Consider the following 22,671-nt stretch of genomic DNA (forward strand, 5'->3'; position numbering starts at 1 on the left):
TACCAGCCCCATGGTGGGGTTGGCTCTATCACAGCCCTCTACCAGACCCATGGTGGGGTTGGCTCCATCACAGCCCTCTACCAGCCCCATGGTGGGGTTGTCTCTATCACAGCCCTATACCAGCCCCATGGTGGGGTTGGCTCTATCACAGCCCTATACCAGCCCCATGGTGGGGTTGTCTCTATCACAGCCCTATACCAGCCCCATGGTGGGGTTGGCTCTATCACAGCCCTATACCAGCCCCATCACAGCCCTCTACCAGCCCCATCACAGCCCTCTACCAGCCCCATGGTGGGGTTGGCTCTATCACAGCCCTATACCAGCCCCATGGTGGGGTTGGCTCTATCACAGCCCTATACCAGCCCCATGGTGGGGTTGGCTCTATCACAGCCCTATACCAGCCCCATGATGGGGTTTGGCTCTATCACAGCCCCTACCAGCCCCATGATGGGGTTTGGCTCCATCACATGCCTATACCAGCCCCATCACAGCCCTCTACCAGCCCCATCACAGCCCTCTACCAGCCCCATGGTGGGGTTAGCTCCATCACATCCCTATACCAGCCCCATCACAGCCCTCTACCAGCCCCATCACAGCCCTCTACCAGCCCCATCACAGCCCTCTACCAGCCCCATCACAGCCCTCTACCAGCCCCATCACAGCCCTCTACCAGCCCCATCACAGCCCTCTACCAGCCCCATGGTGGGGTTGGCTCCATCACAGCCCTATACCAGCCCCATGGTGGGGTTGGCTCTATCACAGCCCTATACCAGCCCCATCACAGCCCTCTACCAGCCCCATGGTGGGGTTGGCTCTATCACAGCCCTATTCATGCCATATAAGTGTTCTACTTGGAACCAAAAGGGTGCTACTTTGAACCACAACGGTTCTACTTGGAACCAAAATGGTTCTACTTGGAACCAAAATGGTTCTACTTGGAACCAAAAGGGTTCTACTTGGAACAAAATGGGTTCTACCTTCTACCTTTTTTCTAACAGTGTACCATGTCAGAAATTATACCATTCAATTGAATGGTTCAGTTGTGGTATAGCTGGAAATATTTTGCACAAAAGCAGGAGCATCTGTCACCAGTCAAGAATGGTGAAAACAGAACTCAATGAAATAAACGTCCGAGAGAAGTACCACCTTACCAGACTGTTGCTCTGAGTCATCATGACTCTCCTATTCCTGTAGGTCTTCTCAGGGCTGAATGTCTCATTCAGCAGCTCTATTAGCGCAGGGGTTTAAACATGACTCACTTCACGTTTTTGGACGAACCCTGCTTCCCCAAAATGAACCTTCATTCAGGAGAGATTAACAGGTTTCTGACTGCACTTCTGTCGTCGCCAATTAGATGTTCCAAGGTTAAGTCCTGCGGAACCCCACTTGTCCAAATAAGCTTCTTTACCACTTGGAATTGTTACATAGTACCAGCCTGACATTGTCTAAGGATACCATAGTACCAGCCTGACATTGTCTAAGGATACCATAGTACCAGCCTGACATTGTCTAAGGATACCATAGTACCAGCCTGACATTGTCTAAGGATACCATAGTACCAGCCTGACATTGTCTAAGGATACCATAGTGACCTAAGGATACCATAGTACCAGCCTGACATTGTCTAAGGATACCATAGTACCAGCCTGACATTGTCTAAGGATACCATAGTACCAGCCTGACATTGTCTAAGGATACCATAGTACCAGCCTGACATTGTCTAAGGATACCATAGTACCAGCCTGACATTGTCTAAGGATACCATAGTACCAGCCTGACATTGTCTAAGGATACCATAGTACCGACATTGTCTGACATTGTCTAAGGATACCATAGTACATTGTCTAAGGCCTGACATTGTCTAAGGATACCATAGTACCAGCCTGACATTGTCTAAGGATACCATAGTACCAGCCTGACATTGTCTAAGGATACCATAGTACCAGCCTGACATTGTCTAAGGATACCATAGTACCAGCCTGACATTGTCTAAGGATACCATAGTACCAGCCTGACATTGTCTAAGGATACCATAGTACCAGCCTGACAAGGATACCATAGTACCAGCCTGACATTGTCTAAGGATACCATAGTACCAGCCTGACATTGTCTAAGGATACCATAGTACCAGCCTGACATTGTCTAAGGATACCATAGTACCAGCCTGACATTGTCTAAGGATACCATAGTACCAGCCTGACATTGTCTAAGGATACCATAGTACCAGCCTGACATTGTCTAAGGATACCATAGTACCACTGACATTGTCTAAGGATACCATAGTACCAGCCTGACATTGTCTAAGGATACCATAGTACCAGCCTGACATTGTCTAAGGATACCATAGTACCAGCCTGACATTGTCTAAGGATACCATAGTACCAGCCTACATTGTCTAAGGGCCATAGTACATGACATTGTCTAAGGATACCATAGTACCAGCCTGACATTGTCTAAGGATACCATAGTACCAGCCTGACATTGTCTAAGGATACCATAGTACCAGCCTGACATTGTCTAAGGATACCATAGTACCAGCCTGACATTGTCTAAGGATACCATAGTACCAGCCTGACATTGTCTAAGGATACCATAGTACCAGCCTGACATTGTCTAAGGATACCATAGTACCAGCCTGACATTGTCTAAGGGATACCATAGTACCAGCCTGACATTGTCTAAGGATACCATAGTACCAGCCTGACATTGTCTAAGGATACCATAGTACCAGCCTGACATTGTCTAAGGATACCATAGTACCATAGTACCAGCCTGACATTGTCTAAGGATACCATAGTACCAGCCTGACATTGTCTAAGGATACCATAGTACCAGCCTGACATTGTCTAAGGATACCATAGTACCAGTACCTGACATTGTCTAAGGATACCATAGTACCAGCCTGACATTGTCTAAGGATACCATAGTACCAGCCTGACATTGTCTAAGGATACCATAGTACCAGCCTGACATTGTCTAAGGATACCATAGTACCAGCCTGACATTGTCTAAGGATACCATAGTACCAGCCTGACATTGTCTAAGGATACCATAGTACCAGCCTGACATTGTCTAAGGATACCATAGTACCAGCCTGACATTGTCTAAGGATACCATAGTACCAGCCTGACATTGTCTAAGGATACCATAGTACCAGCCTGACATTGTCTAAGGATACCATAGTACCAGCCTGACATTGTCTAAGGATACCATAGTACCAGCCTGACATTGTCTAAGGATACCATAGTACCAGCCTGACATTGTCTAAGGATACCATAGTACCAGCCTGACATTGTCTAAGGATACCATAGTACCAGCCTGACATTGTCTAAGGATACCATAGTACCAGCCTGACATTGTCTAAGGATACCATAGTACCAGCCTGACATTGTCTAAGGATACCATAGTACCAGCCTGACATTGTCTAAGGATACCATAGTACCAGCCTGACATTGTCTAAGGATACCATAGTACCAGCCTGACATTGTCTAAGGATACCATAGTACCAGCCTGACATTGTCTAAGGATACCATAGTACCAGCCTGACATTGTCTAAGGATACCATAGTACCAGCCTGACATTGTCTAAGGATACCATAGTACCAGCCTGACATTGTCTAAGGATACCATAGTACCAGCCTGACATTGTCTAAGGATACCATAGTACCAGCCTGACATTGTCTAAGGATACCATAGTAGCCTGACATTGTCTAAGGATACCATAGTACCAGCCTGACATTGTCTAAGGATACCATAGTACCAGCCTGACATTGTCTAAGGATACCATAGTACCAGCCATAGTACCAGCCTGACATTGTCTAAGGATACCATAGTACCAGCCTGACATTGTCTAAGGATACCATAGTACCAGCCTGACATTGTCTAAGGATACCATAGTACCAGCCTGACATTGTCTAAGGATACCATATAGTACCAGCCTACCAGACATTGTCTAAGGATACCATAGTACCAGCCTGACATTGTCTAAGGATACCATAGTACCAGCCTGACATTGTCTAAGGATACCATAGTACCAGCCTGACATTGTCTAAGGATACCATAGTACCAGCCTGACATTGTCTAAGGATACCATAGTACCAGCCTGACATTGTCTAAGGATACCATAGTACCAGCCTGACATTGTCTAAGGATACCATAGTACCAGCCTGACATTGTCTAAGGATACCATAGTACCAGCCTGACATTGTCTAAGGATACCATAGTACCAGCCTGACATTGTCTAAGGATACCATAGTACCAGCCTGACATTGTCTAAGGATACCATAGTACCAGCCTGACATTGTCTAAGGATACCATAGTACCAGCCTGACATTGTCTAAGGATACCATAGTACCAGCCTGACATTGTCTAAGGATACCATAGTACCAGCCTGACATTGTCTAAGGATACCATAGTACCAGCCTGACATTGTCTAAGGATACCATAGTACCAGCCTGACATTGTCTAAGGATACCATAGTACCAGCCTGACATTGTCTAAGGATACCATAGTACCAGCCTGACATTGTCTAAGGATACCATAGTACCATAGTACCAGCCTGACATTGTCTAAGGATACCATAGTACCAGCCTGACATTGTCTAAGGATACCATAGTACCAGCCTGACATTGTCTAAGGATACCATAGTACCAGCCTGACATTGTCTAAGGATACCATAGTACCAGCCTGACATTGTCTAAGGATACCATGTCTGACAAGGATACATAGTACCAGCCTGACATTGTCTAAGGATACCATAGTACCAGCCTGACATTGTCTAAGGATACCATAGTACCAGCCTGACATTGTCTAAGGATACCATAGTACCAGCCTGACATTGTCTAAGGATACCATAGTACCAGCCTGACATTGTCTAAGGATACCATAGTACCAGCCTGACATTGTCTAAGGATACCATAGTACCAGCCTGACATTGTCTAAGGATACCATAGTACCATAGTACCAGCCTGACATTGTCTAAGGATACCATTACCAGCCTGACATTGTCTAAGGATACCATACCAGCCTGACATTGTCTAAGGATACCATAGTACCAGGCCTGACATTGTCTAAGGATACCATAGTACCAGCCTGACATTGTCTAAGGATACCATAGTACCAGCCTGACATTGTCTAAGGATACCATAGTACCAGCCTGACATTGTCTAAGGATACCATAGTACCAGGCCTGACATTGTCTAAGGATACCATTCTGACATGTTTCATAGTACAGGCTTAATATTGTCATTAGTCATTTGATGGGACTTACCAGCCTGACATTGTCTAAGGAAAGTACCAGACTAGATGTTGGTCATACTTCTTATTATTATTCTGCACACTACTCCTCTTACAATGTTTAATCTAGAAACGCTGTTTAAACTTTAAAACCATAGTACCAGCCTGACATTGTCTAAGGATTGAGTTTCTTACATTTAACTTGTTGATATGTTCTTTTTAAGTTCATTGTTCTCCATCCACTTTAATGGGATCTACCATAGTACCAACATTTCTAAATACCATAGTACCCCCATTGTGACATCAGCCTGACATTATTGACACAAATCAGCCTGTTAGTACCACATGACCAACAAGTCAGACAATAACGTACCAGCCTGACGGTGAGTACCAGCCTGACTTCTAAGGATACCATAGTACCGCCGACCACAATGACCAACAAGTCAGACAACAACGAAGCTAAAGTCCAGACGATGAGTCATACTTTGGTCTGATTAAAGACCACAATGACCAACAAGTCAGACAACAACGTAGACGGTCTGGAGAGTTTCTTACATTTAACTTGTTGATATGTTCTTTTAAGTTCAGTTCTCCATCCACATGACCTTAACATTCTAAAGCTCATTGTGACATCACAACTTATTGAACAAATCAGCCTGTTAGACCACATGACCAACAAGTCAGACAACGTCGATGAGACGGTCTTGATTAAAGACCACATGACCAACAAGTCAGACAACAACGTAGACGATGAGACGTGTTTGGTCTGCGTCTCGGCTTTTCAAATCTGGAAGCGGAAACAGAAACACAGCTTGTACAGATCGAAACGATACAGCTGTTTTTAGTAACCACGGCAACTCATTTAGCTAACTTCTCGCCCACTGCTGAAGGAACTGCCGTGGAGCTTTTCAGAACGTTCAAATGATAACAATAGGAGGGGATGAGAGAATGAGTCCACATTGGGACCAATAGGAGGGGATGAGACAATGAGTCCACATTGGGACCAATAGGGGGGATGAGAGAATGAGTCCACATTGGGACCAATAGGAGGGGATGAGACAATGAGTCCACATTGGGACCAATAGGAGGGGATGAGAGAATGAGTCCACATTGGGACCAATAGGAGGGGATGAGAGAATGAGTCCACATTGGGACCAATAGGAGGGGATGAGAGAATGAGTCCACATTGGGACCAATAGGAGGGGATGAGACAACGAGTCCACATTGGGACCAATAGGAGGGGATGAGAGAATGAGTCCACATTGGGACCAATAGGAGGGGATGAGAGAATGAGTCCACATTGGGACCAATAGGAGGGGATGAGACAATGAGTCCACATTGGGACCAATAGGAGGGGATGAGAGAATGAGTCCACATTGGGACCAATAGGAGGGGATGAGGCAATGAGTCCACATTGGGACCAATAGGAGGGGATGAGAGAATGAGTCCACATTGGGACCAATAGGAGGGGATGAGAGAATGAGTCCACATTGGGACCAATAGGAGGGGATGAGAGAATGAGTCCACATTGGGACCAATAGGAGGGGATGAGAGAATGAGTCCACATTGGGACCAATAGGAGGATGAGAGAATGATCCACATTGGGACCAATAGGAGGGAGAGAATGAGTCCACATTGGGACCAATAGAGGGGATGAGAGAATGAGTCCACATTGGGATGAGAGAATGAGTCCACATTGGGACCAATAGGAGGGGATGAGAGAATGAGTCCACATTGGGACCAATAGGAGGGGATGAGACAATGAGTCCACATTGGGACCAATAGGAGGGGATGAGACAATGAGTCCACATTGGGACCAACAGGAGGGGATGAGAGTGTTCGAGCCGATTTGGACATATTTGTATAAAAGACCGAACATATGGAGCTCCATGTATATTTGTGTAAATATATTAAATATGAATGTAAATTATGAAATATTAGGTACGTACCTTTATGATTTATATTTACCCGATTGAGATATATTAATTTGTTGTTAGTGTCCGGACATTTGGCCCCCTCTTGCCTGTTCATTGTATTGTGGTAATTGTGTTAGGATAAAGGCAGGGACCAATAGGTATAGTTTTTTGACCATACAGACATACAGACATACAGACATACAGACATACAGGAGTATTTTCCATATCAAGTATTTTGTGCAGTTGGGACTCATTTATTTGTTAGATATAAGAAGAATAAACATTTTTGTTGCACCATATCCCTGGATGTCATGGAAGAAACCTTGAGTGTGGACTGTGCGTACCAAACAACCCCGCTTCAGGCTTGGGCAGTGGCTATGGTAAAGACAAAGGAAGCCACTACAGAGAGAATGAGTCCACATTGGGACCAATAGGAGGGGATGAGAGAATGAGTCCACATTGGGACCAATAGGAGGGGATGAGGCAATGAGTCCACATTGGGACCAATAGGAGGGGATGAGACAATGAGTCCACATTGGGACCAATAGGAGGGGATGAGAGAATGAGTCCACATTGGGACCAATAGGAGGGGATGAGAGAATGAGTCCACATTGGGACCAATAGGAGGGGATGAGACAATGAGTCCACATTGGGACCAATAGGAGGGGATGAGAGAATGAGTCCACATTGGGACCAATAGGAGGGGATGAGAGAATGAGTCCACATTGGGACTTAAAAAAATCAGCTACCTCCCAACGATGCATCGTAGACAAAAACTTAAATAGTATGTGACCTTGGTCTACTTCTCTGATATTCAAATCTGAAATCAGAACAGCAGTACGTACTACCAATCACTACCTCCCCCCTTCCTCCTCCCCCTTCCCCCAAAAATAAAAAAAACCTCTAAAGAGTTAAAGCAAGTCCCACAAATGTTTCTTCATGGAAAATGACCATACAGTTATTCATAATGTTGTAAGTTGATGGATATGAGGTACTTGATTTGATTCTGTATTGTCAATCTGAAGAGTGATTGCGTGACGGTGATTGTGTTTTTTTGAAGGTTAGATATTGAGCACTCACTTACCTCGTCCCAATGCCATTCTACTGACAAGTCTGGGCCACAGTTACAGCAGCATTCCATTTTATATTACTTTTTAACCTCCTACGCCACCAATGCCCTTTCAAACAAGATTATGGGCCTCTGAAATCCTCCTTAATTAGTCGTTTGTGGTAATTAACGGTAATTAAGGAAAGACAGTCCAGTCCATACCATCACACACCCTGCCCTAATTCCTCCAAGGCCGTAATCCTTTAAAAACACCCAAAGGATGCTATATAAACTAGGACAGTGGAGATGCACGGACTTCAGCAGTCAACTTCACTAGCTCCTATTCACCGGTCCAGGATGGCAGAGCTAGGAGTGTTTGCTGCAAGGAGACGAGACGATACAACCAGAGAATCAGGCTTCGCCTACACCAACAGCAATCATACCAAAGGTACAGTACATCCTGTCAGTGTAGTGCCTGGGCTTGATATCATACCAAAGGTACAGTAAATCCTGTCAGTGTAGTGCCTGGGCTTGATATCATCCGGTAGAAGGAGTGAAAGAGCCTAATTCTGTGGATTATCCTAAAGTATTGTAGTTGTTGTATATTTACAGAAGATAATGGTAAGTGATGTTGCTGAAAGGTCTTTTCCTTCATAATATATTTCACCAACAGCAGACATACCATTCACGACTGGCAGTAGCAGTATACACACTAATACATACAGTAGATTTCAGGAGTCATGACAATGTTTTTCTTTGTTCAGAACTTTTGATGCACACATTCTGTTCAACATATTACTCACTGTTCTCATTTGACTACATCAATAAGTCATCTTGGCCATGTTCTGTTATAATCTCCACCCGGCACAGCCAGAAGAGGACTGGACACCCCACATAGCCTGGTTCCTCTCTAGGTTTCTTCCTAGTTTTCTGGCCTTTCTAGGGAGTTTTTCCTAGCCACCGTGCTTCTACACCTGCATTGCTTGCTGTTTGGGGGTTTAGGCTGGGTTTCTGTACAGCACTTTGTGATATCAGCTGATGTACAAAGGGCTATATAAATACATTTGATTTGATTTGATTTGACTAACCATGTCCTCCCACTAACCATGTCCTCCCACTAACCATGTCCTCCCACTAACCATGTCCTCCCACTAACCATTTCCTCCCACTAACCATGTCCTCCCACTAACCATGTCCTCCCACTAACCATGTCCTCCCACTAACCATGTCCTCCCACTAACCATGTCCTCCCACTAACCATTATAAATACATTTGATTTGATTTGATTTGATTTGGAAGTTGCATTCAACTTATATTCAAATACATATATGTTTTTAAATTCTCTTTTTTTAAATTTGCAGATCCTTTTGAGGGCCCCAACTACCACATTGCTCCAAGATGGGTGTACAACATCTCAACACTCTGGATGCTCTTTGTGGTCGTCGCCTCAACCTTCACCAACGGCCTGGTACTGGTGGCCACTGCCAAATTCAAGAAGCTCCAACATCCTCTCAACTGGATCCTGGTCAACCTGGCGTTCGCCGACATTGCGGAGACTCTTTTGGCGAGCACCATCAGCGTTTGCAACCAGATGTTTGGCTACTTTATTCTTGGACACCCAATGTGTGTCTTTGAGGGATTCACCGTCGCCACATGTGGTAAGATGCGTTTTTATATCGACTCCATTTTGTTTCATATTTAACCCTTGTGTGGTGGTCAAGCCAGCAGCATACCACCCAGCATACCACCCTGCATACCACCCAGCATACCACCCTGCATATAACCCTGCATACCACCCAGCATACCACCCAGCATACCACCCAGCATACCACCCTGGATACCACCCTGCATACCACCCAGCATACCACCCTGCATATCACCCTGCATATCACCCTGCATACCACCCAGAATACCACCCTGCACACCAAAGAACATACCACCCAGCATACCACCCAGTATACCACCCTGCATACCACCCAGCATACCACCCTGCATATCACCCTGCATACCACCCAGCATACCACCCAGCATACCACCCAGCATACCACCCTGCATACCACCCTGCATACCACCCTGCATACCACCCAGCATACCACCCAGCATACCACCCTGCATACCACCCTGCATATCACCCAGCATACCACCCAGCATAGCACCCTGCATACCACCCAGCATACCACCCTGCATACCACCCTGCATACCACCCAGCATACTACCCTGCATACCACCCTGCATACCACCCAGCATACCACCCTGCATACCACCCAGCATACCACCCTGCATACCACCCTGCATATCACCCAGCATACCACCCTGCATACCACCCAGCATATCACCCTGCATACCACCCAGCATACCACCCTGCATGCCACCCAGTATATCACCCAGCATACCACCCTGCATACCACCCTGCATACCACCCTGCATACCACCCTGCATACCACCCAGCATACCACCCTGCATACTACCCAGCATACCACCCTGCATACCACTGCTGGCTTGCTTCTGGAGCTAAGCAGGGTTGGTCCTGGTCGGTCCCTGGATGGGAGACCAGATGCTGCTGGAAGTGGTGTTGGAGGGCCAGTAGGAGGCACTCTTTCCTCTGGTCTAGAAAATAATATCCCAATGTCCCAGGGCAGTGATTGGGGACACTGCCCTGTGTAGGGTGCTGTCTTTCGGATGGGACGTTAATCATGTGTCCTGACTCTCTGAGGTCACTAAAGATCCCATGGCACTTATTGTAAGAGTAGGGGTGTTAACCCCGGTGTCCCATTCTGTCCTTCATACCACCTAATAATCCCCAGCTTCCAATTGGCTCATTCATCCCCCCTCCACTCCCCTGTAACTGTTCCCCAGGTTGTTGCTGTAAATGAGAATGTTCTCAGTTAACTGACCTGGTAAAATAAGAGTAAAATAAATATGTTTTTGTTTTTCATCTAACGTTCACGGGTCTGATGGACCCAAAACATTAATGTTTTTTTATAACAATACAGCCATAACAATTTACGTAAAAATACTTAATACTTAGATGTTGACTTATATCAATTACAAGCAATATAGACAGCATACATGGTTAATATTTTCCATTAACCTCTGCTACATCACATTTATCAATAAAAGCGCTATTTGTTTTTTTTAAATAAAATTAGATTTAAAAATATATATATATATATGTATTGTAATCAAGACATGGGTGGAATAAGTCATGTTAATCTTGAAAAAATACAAATGAAACAATGTTTTCATCACTACTGATGTTTATTGCTTTGAACTGAACAAATTGGAAGGACACATTTTACAGTATTTTATGAAAATGATAAATGAGCCCCATTGAAGAACAAATTAAGGCCGGTCTACACACCACGAGGGACAGAGTTTTACTGTGTGTGTGTGTGTTGCAAATGTATGTCTTGCATTTCTTGCATGTGTACCGTGACTTAATAATAATATAATAATATATATAATAATAATAAGGACTTCCTGTCCTTCTTGGGTCCACACACATTGCAGAGCTTCTTCTTGTTGCTACCGGCTACAATCTAGAATGATGAAAACACTTAGTTCAGGAATTTTACTAACATCTCACTTATATAGTTACAGCAGGCCAAGGGAGGAGAGTCAGACACACACAGACATATGTAATGGATGTGAAACGGCTAGCTAGTTAGCGGTGTTCGCGCTACATAGCGTTTCAAACGGTGACGTCACTTGCTCTGAGACCTTGAAGTAGTAGTTCCCCTTGCTCTGCAAGGGCCGAGGCTTTTGTGGAGCGATGGGTAACGATGCTTCGAGGGTGACTGTTGTTGATGTGTGCAGAGGGTCCCTGGTTCGCGCCCGGCTATGGGTGAGGGGACGGTCTAAAGTTATACTGTTACATTGATGCTGTTGACCCGGATCACTGGTTGCTGCGGAAAAGGAGGAGGTCAAAAGGGGGGTGAGTGTAACGGATGTGAAATGGCTAGCTAGTTAGCGGTGTTCGCTCTAAATAGCGTTTCAATCGGTGACGTCACTTTGCTCTGAGACCTTGAAGTTAAAAAAAAATGTAAATGTAAAATAAATTATTAAATAAAAATGAGTTATTTTATATGTTCTTCACAGAAATTGAACCAAGGCCAATGAGTCTCAGGTTAGAGAAAAAAAAAAGTTGTATCATGTTTCTTTTAGTAAACATTGAAAATGGGTCCCACAGACCCGAACACCACACAAGGTTTAAGAAGGTAATTCTACATTGCTGCACAGCGCTGATAAAGACTGATTGGCTGTTGCTAAAACACCATAGCATAATGACATTAATCAGAATGGACCTTTTGTGTATATCTAATGTGTATATCTAATGTGTATATCTAATGTGTATATCTAATGTGTATATCTAATGTGTATATCTAATGTGTATATCTAATGTGTATATCTAATGTGTATATCTAATATGTATATCTAATGTGTATATCTAATGTGTATATCTAATATGTATATCTAATGTGTATATCTAATGTGTATATCTAATATGTATATCTAATGTGTATATCTAATGTGTATATCTAATATGTATATCTAATGTGTATATCTAATGTGTATATCTAATGTGTATATCTCATGTGTATATCTAATGTGTATATCTAATGTGTATATCTAATGTGTATATCTAATGTGTATATCTAATGTGTATATCTAATGTGTATATCTAATGTGTATATCTAATGTGTATATCTCATGCAGGTATTGCTGGTCTGTGGTCTCTGGCGGTCATCTCCTGGGAGAGATGGGTGGTGGTGTGTAAGCCCTTTGGAAATGTCAAGTTTGATGCTAAATGGGCCATGGGAGGTATAATCTTCTCCTGGGTCTGGTCTGCTTTCTGGTGCGCCCCTCCTATCTTCGGCTGGAGCAGGTGGGACATCTTCTCTTTTTCCCTTCACTGAGGATTGAAAAACGTCATTATTCAACCATTATTCAACCAATATTCAACCCATCTCTGTATCTCTCTCTCCCTCAATCAGGTACTGGCCTCATGGACTGAAAACGTCCTGTGGACCTGATGTGTTCGGCGGTAATGAGGATCCTGGGGTCCTGTCATACATGATCGTTCTCATGATCACATGTTGCTTCCTGCCCCTGGGAGTGATCGTCTTCTGCTACCTGTTTGTGTGGCTGGCCATCCGTGCCGTAAGTGATATTTTCAAATATACCATAACACGTAGCAAGCAGCTACGTTGTGGCGTTTTGAAAATGCATATTGGAGGGATAAATCTAACCAATGGGATATATTTCTCCTGAACGAACACAGGTTGCCGCGCAGCAGAAAGACTCTGAGTCAACGCAGAAGGCTGAGAAAGAAGTGTCCAGGATGGTTGTTGTCATGATTTTTGCTTACTGTGTGTGCTGGGGACCTTACACAGCCTTTGCCTGCTTTGCTGCGGCTAACCCTGGGTATGCTTTCCACCCTCTGGCTGCTGCTCTGCCTGCCTACTTTGCCAAAAGCGCCACCATCTGGAATCCAGTGATCTATGTCTTCATGAATAAACAGGTGTGTTTTGTTTTGATAGCTGTAAACTTTGATCCATTTACTACTAAAGTAGTTATTAAAGGCCTCGTGTCTTAAGTAAATGTAGACTTTTATTTTTGAGAGTTTCTCTCTTCATGTTCCATTCTACTTCTTCTTCTCCATCTTCTTCTTCTTCTTCTACTTCATCTTCTTCTTCTTCTTCTTCTTCTTCTTCTTCTTCTTCTTCTTCTTCTTCTTCTCTCACCAGTTCCGTACGTGCATCATGCAGCTCTTTGGCAAGGAAGAAGAAGATGGCTCGGAGGTGTCTACATCAAAAACAGAGGTTTCCACCGTGTCACCTGCATAAACCCCCAGACAACGTTGTACCTCTTGGAAACAAATGATGAACGTTCTGAGATATTCCACATGGGACTTTTTCAAATGTACAGTACAAATTCTCAGGAGAATATTAAGTTTTACGTCATACAGTTGTAACGTGTTTAAAAAACATTGCTATGAATCACCCCAAGGAGTTTTTATAATCCATGGTCTTTATAATAACCAGAGAGTTGTGTGTTGATATGCGTACTGTAGCTGTTGCAGTGGCACATTGTGGGAATAGGTACAGTCCTATCAATGTCTGTTGAAGTGACCCCCCCCCAAAAAAAAAGTAGCCATCTTGGACTGCATTCCCTTCACTCTGTAGAGGATAAACTAGACAGAATAACAGCTAAGGAGAACTGACATGAACTGCCAATGGAAATCTGATCCTCACAAAACTACATGAATAATTAATGTTTCCAAAATCCTTCACTTTAACTTATGAGCTAAACATTTTGTAGCCCACTTGCAAATAAACAAAATTATTTAAAAATTATAATGATATTAAATAGATAATTGTGTATACAATGTATTTAACAATGTTTTTGTAGCCCTTCTTGCAAATACAAAATGTAAAAAAAATAAATGCATGAAATGCATGAAATGAAAATATGGTCTAACTTTCTATGTCTATCCTGTTTACTCCCTGTTTATCCCCTGTTTACTCCCTGTTTATCCCCTGTTTATCCCCTGTTTATCCCCTGTTTATCCCCTGTTTACCCTGTTTATTCCTGTTTATCCCCTGTTTATCCCCTGTTTATCCCCTGTTTACTCCCTGTTTATTCCTGTTTACTCCCTGTTTATCCCCTGTTTATCCCCTGTTTACTCCCTGTTTATTCCCTGTTTACTCCCTGTTTATCCCCTGCTTATTCCCTGTTTATTCCTGTTTATCACCTGTTTACTCCCTGTTTATTCCCTGTTTACTCCCTGTTTATCCCCTGCTTATTCCCTGTTTACTCCCTGTTTATCACCTGTTTACTCCCTGTTTATTCCCTGTTTACTCCCTGTTTATCCCCTGTTTACTCCCTGTTTACTCCCTGTTTACTCCCTGTTTATCCCCTGTTTATCCCCTGTTTATTCCCTGTTTACTCCCTGTTTATCCCCTGTTTATCCCCTGTTTATTCCCTGTTTACTCCCTGTTTATCCCCTGTTTATCCCCTGTTTACCCTGTTTATTCCTGTTTATCCCCTGTTTATCCCCTGTTTATCCCCTGTTTACTCCCTGTTTATTCCCTGTTTATCCCCTGTTTATCCCCTGTTTACTCCCTGTTTATCCCCTGTTTATCCCCTGTTTACCCTGTTTATTCCTGTTTATCCCCTGTTTATCCCCTGTTTATCCCCTGTTTACTCCCTGTTTATTCCTGTTTACTCCCTGTTTATCCCCTGTTTATCCCCTGTTTACTCCCTGTTTATTCCCTGTTTACTCCCTGTTTATCCCCTGCTTATTCCCTGTTTATTCCTGTTTATCACCTGTTTACTCCCTGTTTATTCCCTGTTTACTCTCTGTTTATCCCCTGCTTATTCCCTGTTTACTCCCTGTTTATCACCTGTTTACTCCCTGTTTATTCCCTGTTTACTCCCTGTTTATCCCCTGTTTACTCCCTGTTTACTCCCTGTTTACTTCCTGTTTATCCCCTGTTTATCCCCTGTTTATTCCCTGTTTACTCCCTGTTTATCCCCTGTTTATCCCCTGTTTATTCCCTGTTTACTCCCTGTTTATCCCCTGTTTACTCCCTGTTTACTCCCTGTTTATCCCCTGTTTATCCCCTGTTTATCCCCTGTTTACTCCCTGTTTACCTTCTGTTTATCCTGTTTACTCCCTGTTTACCCTGTTTATCCCCTGTTTACTCCCTGTTTATCCCTGTCTATCCCCTGTTTATCCCCTGTTTATCCCCTGTTTATCCCTGTTTACCCTGTTTATCCCCTGTTTATTCCCTGTTTACTCCTGTTTATCCCCTGTTTATCCCCTGTTTATCCTGTTTATCCCCTGTTTATCCCCTGTTTACCCTGTTTACCCTGTTTATCCCCTGTTTATCCCCTGTTTACTCCTGTTTATCCCCTGTTTATCCCCTGTTTATCCTGTTTATCCCCTGTTTATCCCCTGTTTACCCTGTTTATCCCCTGTTGATCCCCTGTTTACCCTGTTTATCCCCTGTTTATTCCCTGTCTATCCCCTGTTTATCCCCTGTTTATCCCCTGTTTATCCCCTGTTTATCCCTGTTTACCCTGTTTATCCCCTGTTTATTCCCTGTTTACTCCCTGTTTATCCCTGTTTATCCCCTGTTTATCCCTGTTTATCCCCTGTTTACTCCCTGTTTATTCCCTGTTTACTCCCTGTTTATCCCCTGTTTATCCCCTGTTTACTCCCTGTTTATTCCCTGTTTACTCCCTGTTTATCCCCTGTTTACTCCCTGTTTATTCCCTGTTTACTCCCTGTTTATCCCCTGTTTACTCCCTGTTTATCCCCTGTTTATTCCCTGTTTACTCCCTGTTTACTCCCTGTTTATCCCTGTTTATCACCTGTTTACTCCCTGATCATCCCCTGTTTACTCCCTGTTTACTCCCTGTTTATCCTGTTTACTCCCTGTTTACCCTGTTTATCCCCTGTTTATCCCCTGTTTACTCCCTGTTTATCCCCTGTTTATCCCCTGTTTACTCCCTGTTTATCCCTGTTTATCCCGTTTATTCCCTGTTTATCCCCTGTCTATCCCCTGTTTATCCCCTGTTTATTCCCTGTCTATCCCCTGTTTATCCCCTGTTTACTCCCTGTTTATCCCTGTTTATCCCGTTTATTCCCTGTTTATTCCCTGTCTATCCCCTGTTTATCCCCTGTTTATTCCCTGTCTATCCCCTGTTTATCCCCTGTTTATCCCTGTTTACCCTGTTTATCCCCTGTTTATTCCCTGTTTACTCCTGTTTATCCCCTGTTTATCCCCTGTTTACTCCCTGTTTATCCACTGTTTATCCCTGTTTATCCCCTGTTTATCCCTGTTTATCCCCTGTTTATCCCCTGTTTATCCCCTGTTTATCCCTGTTTATCCCCTGTTTATCCCTGTTTACCCTGTTTATCCCCTGTTTATCCCGTTTATCACCTGTTTACCCTGTTTATCACCTGTTTATCCCCTGTTTATTCCCTGTCTATCCCCTGTTTATCCCCTGTTTATCCCTGTTTACCCTGTTTATCCCCTGTTTATTCCCTGTTTACTCCTGTTTATCCCCTGTTTATCCCCTGTTTACTCCCTGTTTATCCACTGTTTATCCCTGTTTATCCCCTGTTTATCCCTGTTTATCCCCTGTTTATCCCCTGTTTATCCCCTGTTTATCCCTGTTTACCCTGTTTATCCCCTGTTTATCCCCTGTTTATCCCGTTTATCACCTGTTTATCCCGTTTATCACCTGTTTACCCTGTTTATCACCTGTTTATCCCCTGTTTATGTCACGCCCTGGTCGAAGTATTTTGTGTTTTTCTTCATGTATTTGGTCAGGCCAGGGTGTGACATGGGTTTTTGTATGTGGTGTGTAGCTTAGTGGGATTGTAGCTTAGTGGGGTGTTCTAGGAAAGTCTATGGCTGTCTGAAGTGGTTCTCAATCAGAGGCAGGTGTTTATCGTTGTCTCTGATTGGGAACCATATTTAGGCAGCCATAAATCTTTGGTTGTATTGTGGGTGATTGTCCTGAGTGTCTTGATGTCCTTGTTCGATGTTAGTTGACACAAGTATAGGCTGTTTTCGGTTTTCGTTTAGTTTATTTGTTTTGTAGTATTTGTGTTTAGTCGTGTTTACGTTTGTTTTCAATAAACATGGATCGCAATCGACACGCTGCAGTTTGGTCCGACTCTCCTTCACCATATGAAAACCGTGACAGTTTATCCCTGTTTATCACCTGTTTACCCTGTTTACTCCCTGTTTACCCTGTTTATCCCCTGTTTATCCCCTGTTTACTCCCTGTTTACTCCCTGTTTACCCTGTTTATCTCTGTTTACACCCTGTTTATCCCCTGTTTATCCCTGTTTACTCCCTGTTTACCCTGTTTATCTCTGTTTACACCCTGTTTATCCCCTGTTTACACCCTGTTTATCCCTGTTTACTCCGTTTACTCCCTGTTTATCCCCTGTTTACTCCCTGTTTACCCTGTTTATCTCTGTTTATCCCCTGTTTATCCCCTGTTTACACCCTGTTTATCCCTGTTTATCCCTGTTTACTCCATTTACTCCCTGTTTATCCCCTGTTTACACCCTGTTTATCCCTGTTTATCCCTGTTTACTCCGTTTACTCCCTGTTTATCCCCTGTTTACTCCCTGTTTACCCTGTTTATCTCTGTTTATCCCCTGTTTATTCCCTGTTTATCCCCTGTTTATTCACTGTTTATTTACTCTTTATCCCCTGTTTATTCACTGTTTATTTACTCTTTATCCCCTGTTTATTCACTGTTTATTTACTCTTTATCCCCTGTTTATCCCCTGTTTACCCTGTTTATCCCCTGTTTACCCCCTGTTTACTCCCTGTTTACCCCCTGTTTACTGCCTGTTTACTCCCTGTTTATCCCTTGTTTATTCCCTTTGTTGAGCTTCAAAATGAACTTGAGATACTATTGAATGATTTGATGCACGAAAAAATGCTACCATCGGTCCCATGACTTGAATGGGATTTGTGCCACACATGCTAAAACCCTCTCGCTTCTTCCTCTCGGATCGAACCCACAACCCCGACGTTGCAAAGCGCCGTGCTCGACCAATTAGCAACACGAGACCAATAACCTTGGACGTGGGGTTTTAATGTTAACGTGTTCATTTCAGAGAAGCAACAATAGATGTTGTTATTAAAAGGATGGAGCGAAGAACATTTCCCCATGATTCCAGATCATAATAACCACGACAAGGTTTTCGGGTTCGGGGAGAGAACATGTATTTCCAGCTACAACAGGGAGGCTGAATGCTTCTTTTGGCAGAAGCTTTAATTAGTTCAATCTTGGTTAAGTGGCCATTTGAGATTTCAATTATGGGAAGTTTAAAACGTTAATGGTCCTTACAAAGACACTAAAGCTTGGTAATTAAAACGAAATGCAAAATGACTTGTAAAAAGAGTAAAAAAGAGAGAGACGTTCTCATGCAGGAAAGAGAACAAAAGCTGAACAGACGAGCTTCATGAATACTGTGTTATTGACTGTATGTTTGTTTATTCCATGTGTATTTCATGTGTATTCCATGTGTAAGCCCATCTGTAAATAGCCCATCCAATCTACCTCATCCCCATACTGTATATAGACTTGTTCTACTGTATTATTGACTGTATGTTTGTTTTTACTCCATGTGTAACTCTGTGTCGTTGTATGTGTCGAACTGCTTTGCTTTATCTTGGCCAGGTTGCAATTGTAAATGAGAACTTGTTCTCAACTAGCCTACCTGGTTAAATAAAGGTGAAATAAAAATAAATTTAAAAATTTAAATCACAGCTCTCACACCAACAACAAACGCAGTGAATGACTCCAATGACACCAAAACACAGCAATACAATGAAGGAGTCACAACACACTGCAGTCTGAATACACACTGAGAGGAGTCACAACACACTGCAGTCTGATTACACACTGAGAGGAGTCACAACACACTGCAGTCTGAATACACACTGAGAGGAGTCACAACACACTGCAGTCTGATTACACACTGAGAGGAGTCACAACACACTGCAGTCTGAATACACAGTGAGGAGAGTCACAACACACTGCAGTCTGATTACACACTGAGAGGAGTCACAACACACTGCAGTCTGAATACACACTGAGAGGAGTCACAACACACTGCAGTCTGATTACACACTGAGAGGAGTCACAACACACTGAGAGGAGTCACAACACACTGAGAGGAGTCACAACACACTGCAGTCTGAATAGACACTGAGAGGAGTCACAACACACTGCAGTCTGATTACACACTGAGAGGAGTCACAACACACTGAGAGGAGTCACAACACACTGAGAGGAGTCACAACACACTGCAGTCTTATTACACACTGAGAGGAGTCACAACACACTGCAGTCTGATTACACACTGAGAGGAGTCACAACACACTGCAGTCTGAATACACACTGAGAGGAGTCACAACACACTGCAGTCTGAATACACACTGAGAGGAGTCACGACACACTGAGAGGAGTCACAACACACTGAGAGGAGTCACAACACACTGAGAGGAGTCACAACACACTGCAGTCTGAATACACACTGAGAGGAGTCACAACACACTGAGAGGAGTCACAACACACTGCAGTATGAATACACACTGAGAGGAGTCACAACACACTGCAGTCTGAATACACACTGAGAGGAGTCACAACAACACACTGCAGTCTGATTACACACTGAGAGGAGTCACAACACACTGCAGTCTGAATACACACTGAGAAGAGTCACAACACACTGCAGTCTGAATACACACTGAGAGGAGTCACAACACACTGAGAGGAGTCACAACACACTGAGAGGAGTCACAACACACTGAGAGGAGTCACAACACACTGAGAGGAGTCACAACACACTGCAGTCTGAATAGACACTGAGAGGAGTCACAACACACTGAGAGGAGTCACAACACACTGCAGTCTGAATACACACTGAGAGGAGTCACAACACACTGCAGTCTGATTACACACTGAGAGGAGTCACAACACACTGAGAGGAGTCACAACACACTGCAGTCTGAATACACACTGAGAGGAGTCACAACAACACACTGCAGTCTGATTACACACTGAGAGGAGTCACAACACACTGCAGTCTGAATACACACTGAGAGGAGTCACAACACACTGCAGTCTGAATACACACTGAGAGGAGTCACAACACACTGCAGTCTGAATACACACTGAGAGGAGTCACAACACACTGCAGTCTGAATACACACTGAGAGGAGTCACAACACACTGCAGTCTGAATACACACTGAGAGGAGTCACAACAACACTGCAGTCTGAATACACACTGAGAGGAGTCACAACACACTGAGAGGAGTCACAACACACTGAGAGGAGTCACAACACACTGAGAGGAGTCACAACACACTGAGAGGAGTCACAACACACTGCAGTCTGAATACACACTGAGAGGAGTCACAACACACTGAGAGGAGTCACAACACACTGCAGTCTGAATACACACTGAGAGGAGTCACAACACACTGCAGTCTGATTACACACTGAGAGGAGTCACAACACACTGAGAGGAGTCACAACACACTGCAGTCTGAATACACACTGAGAGGAGTCACAACAACACACTGCAGTCTGATTACACACTGAGAGGAGTCACAACACACTGCAGTCTGATTACACACTGAGAGGAGTCACAACACACTGCAGTCTGAATACACACTGAGAGGAGTCACAACACACTGAGAGGAGTCACAACACACTGAGAGGAGTCACAACACACTGCAGTCTGAATACACACTGAGATGAGTCACAACACACTGAGAGGAGTCACAACACACTGAGAGGAGTCACAACACACTGCAGTCTGAATACACACTGAGAGGAGTCACAACACACTGAGAGGAGTCACAACACACTGCAGTCTGAATACACACTGAGAGGAGTCACAACACACTGAGAGGAGTCACAACAACACACTGCAGTCTGAATACACACTGAGAGGAGTCACAACACACTACTGTCTGATTACACACTGAGAGGAGTCACAACAACACACTGCAGTCTGAATACACACTGAGAGGAGTCACAACACACTGAGAGGAGTCACAACACACTGAGAGGAGTCACAACACACTGAGAGGAGTCACAACACACTGAGAGGAGTCACAACACACTGCAGTCTGAATACACACTGAGAGGAGTCACAACACACTGAGAGGAGTCACTACACACTGAGAGGAGTCACAACACACTGAGAGGAGTCACAACACACTGAGAGGAGTCACAACACACTGAGAGGAGTAACAACACACTGCAGTCTGAATACACACTGAGAAGCAGGTGTAATTTATTTGAGAGGTGCTGGAGACGAGGCGAGAGACAAGAGGTGAGGAGAGGAGAGGACAGTGAGGTGAGGTGAGGAGAGGAGAGGTGAGGTGAGGAGAGGAGAGGAGAGGAGAAGTGAGAGGGAGGGAGGAGAGTTGAGGTGAGAGAGAGGAGAGTTGAGGTGAGGTGAGAGGGAGGAGAAGTTAGGTGAGGTGAGGTGAGGTGAGAGGGAGGAGAGGAGAAGTGAGGTGAGGTGAGGTGAGGTGAGAGGGAGGAGAGGAGAAGTAAGGTGAGGTGAGGTGAGAGAGAGGAGAAGAGAAGAGAGGTGAGAGGGAGGAGAGGATAGGACAGTGAGGTTAGGAGAGGAGAGGTGAGGTGAGAGGGAGGAGAGGAGAAGTGAAAGGGAGGGAGGGAGGAGAGTTGAGGTGAGAGAGAGGAGAGGTGGGGTGAGGTGAGATTGAGGAGAGGTGAGGTGAGGTGAGGTGAGGTGAGAGGGAGGAGAGGTGAGGTGAGGTGAGAGGGAGGAGAGGTGAGGTGAGGTGAGGTGAGGAGAGATGGATGTGTAATTATTTTGGAAGTGCTGGGGGAGGTGTACTGCTTTTCGAGGAGTCTGACTGTGATGTGGGCTGGAGAGAGCAGCACCT

General features: G+C 44.2%; 1 protein-coding gene across 1 annotated transcript; it reads left to right on the forward strand.

The window, feature by feature from the left end:
• The first annotated feature begins 8,505 nt into the window (after positions 1-8,505).
• On the forward strand, positions 8,506-14,682 carry LOC124023329 (red-sensitive opsin-like). Its single transcript, XM_046337844.1, has 6 exons — positions 8,506-8,646; positions 9,560-9,856; positions 12,915-13,083; positions 13,193-13,358; positions 13,480-13,719; positions 13,946-14,682. The coding sequence occupies exons 1-6, from the start codon at positions 8,556-8,558 to the stop codon at positions 14,042-14,044; spliced, it is 1,062 nt and encodes a 353-aa protein (XP_046193800.1). The 5' UTR covers positions 8,506-8,555; the 3' UTR covers positions 14,045-14,682.
• Positions 14,683-22,671: the final 7,989 nt, after the last annotated feature.

This window comes from Oncorhynchus gorbuscha, unplaced genomic scaffold, assembly GCF_021184085.1.
Source record: "Oncorhynchus gorbuscha isolate QuinsamMale2020 ecotype Even-year unplaced genomic scaffold, OgorEven_v1.0 Un_scaffold_1590, whole genome shotgun sequence".
Classification (NCBI taxonomy): domain Eukaryota; kingdom Metazoa; phylum Chordata; class Actinopteri; order Salmoniformes; family Salmonidae; genus Oncorhynchus; species Oncorhynchus gorbuscha.

Coding starts and splice junctions, on each gene's coding strand:
- LOC124023329 (XM_046337844.1), top strand. CDS start 8,556: ATGGCAGAGCTAGGAGTGTTTGCTGCAAGGAGACGAGACGATACAACC. Junction 8,647..9,559: donor CAACAGCAATCATACCAAAG/GTACAGTACATC, acceptor TTAAATTTGCAG/ATCCTTTTGAGGGCCCCAAC. Junction 9,857..12,914: donor ATTCACCGTCGCCACATGTG/GTAAGATGCGTT, acceptor TATCTCATGCAG/GTATTGCTGGTCTGTGGTCT.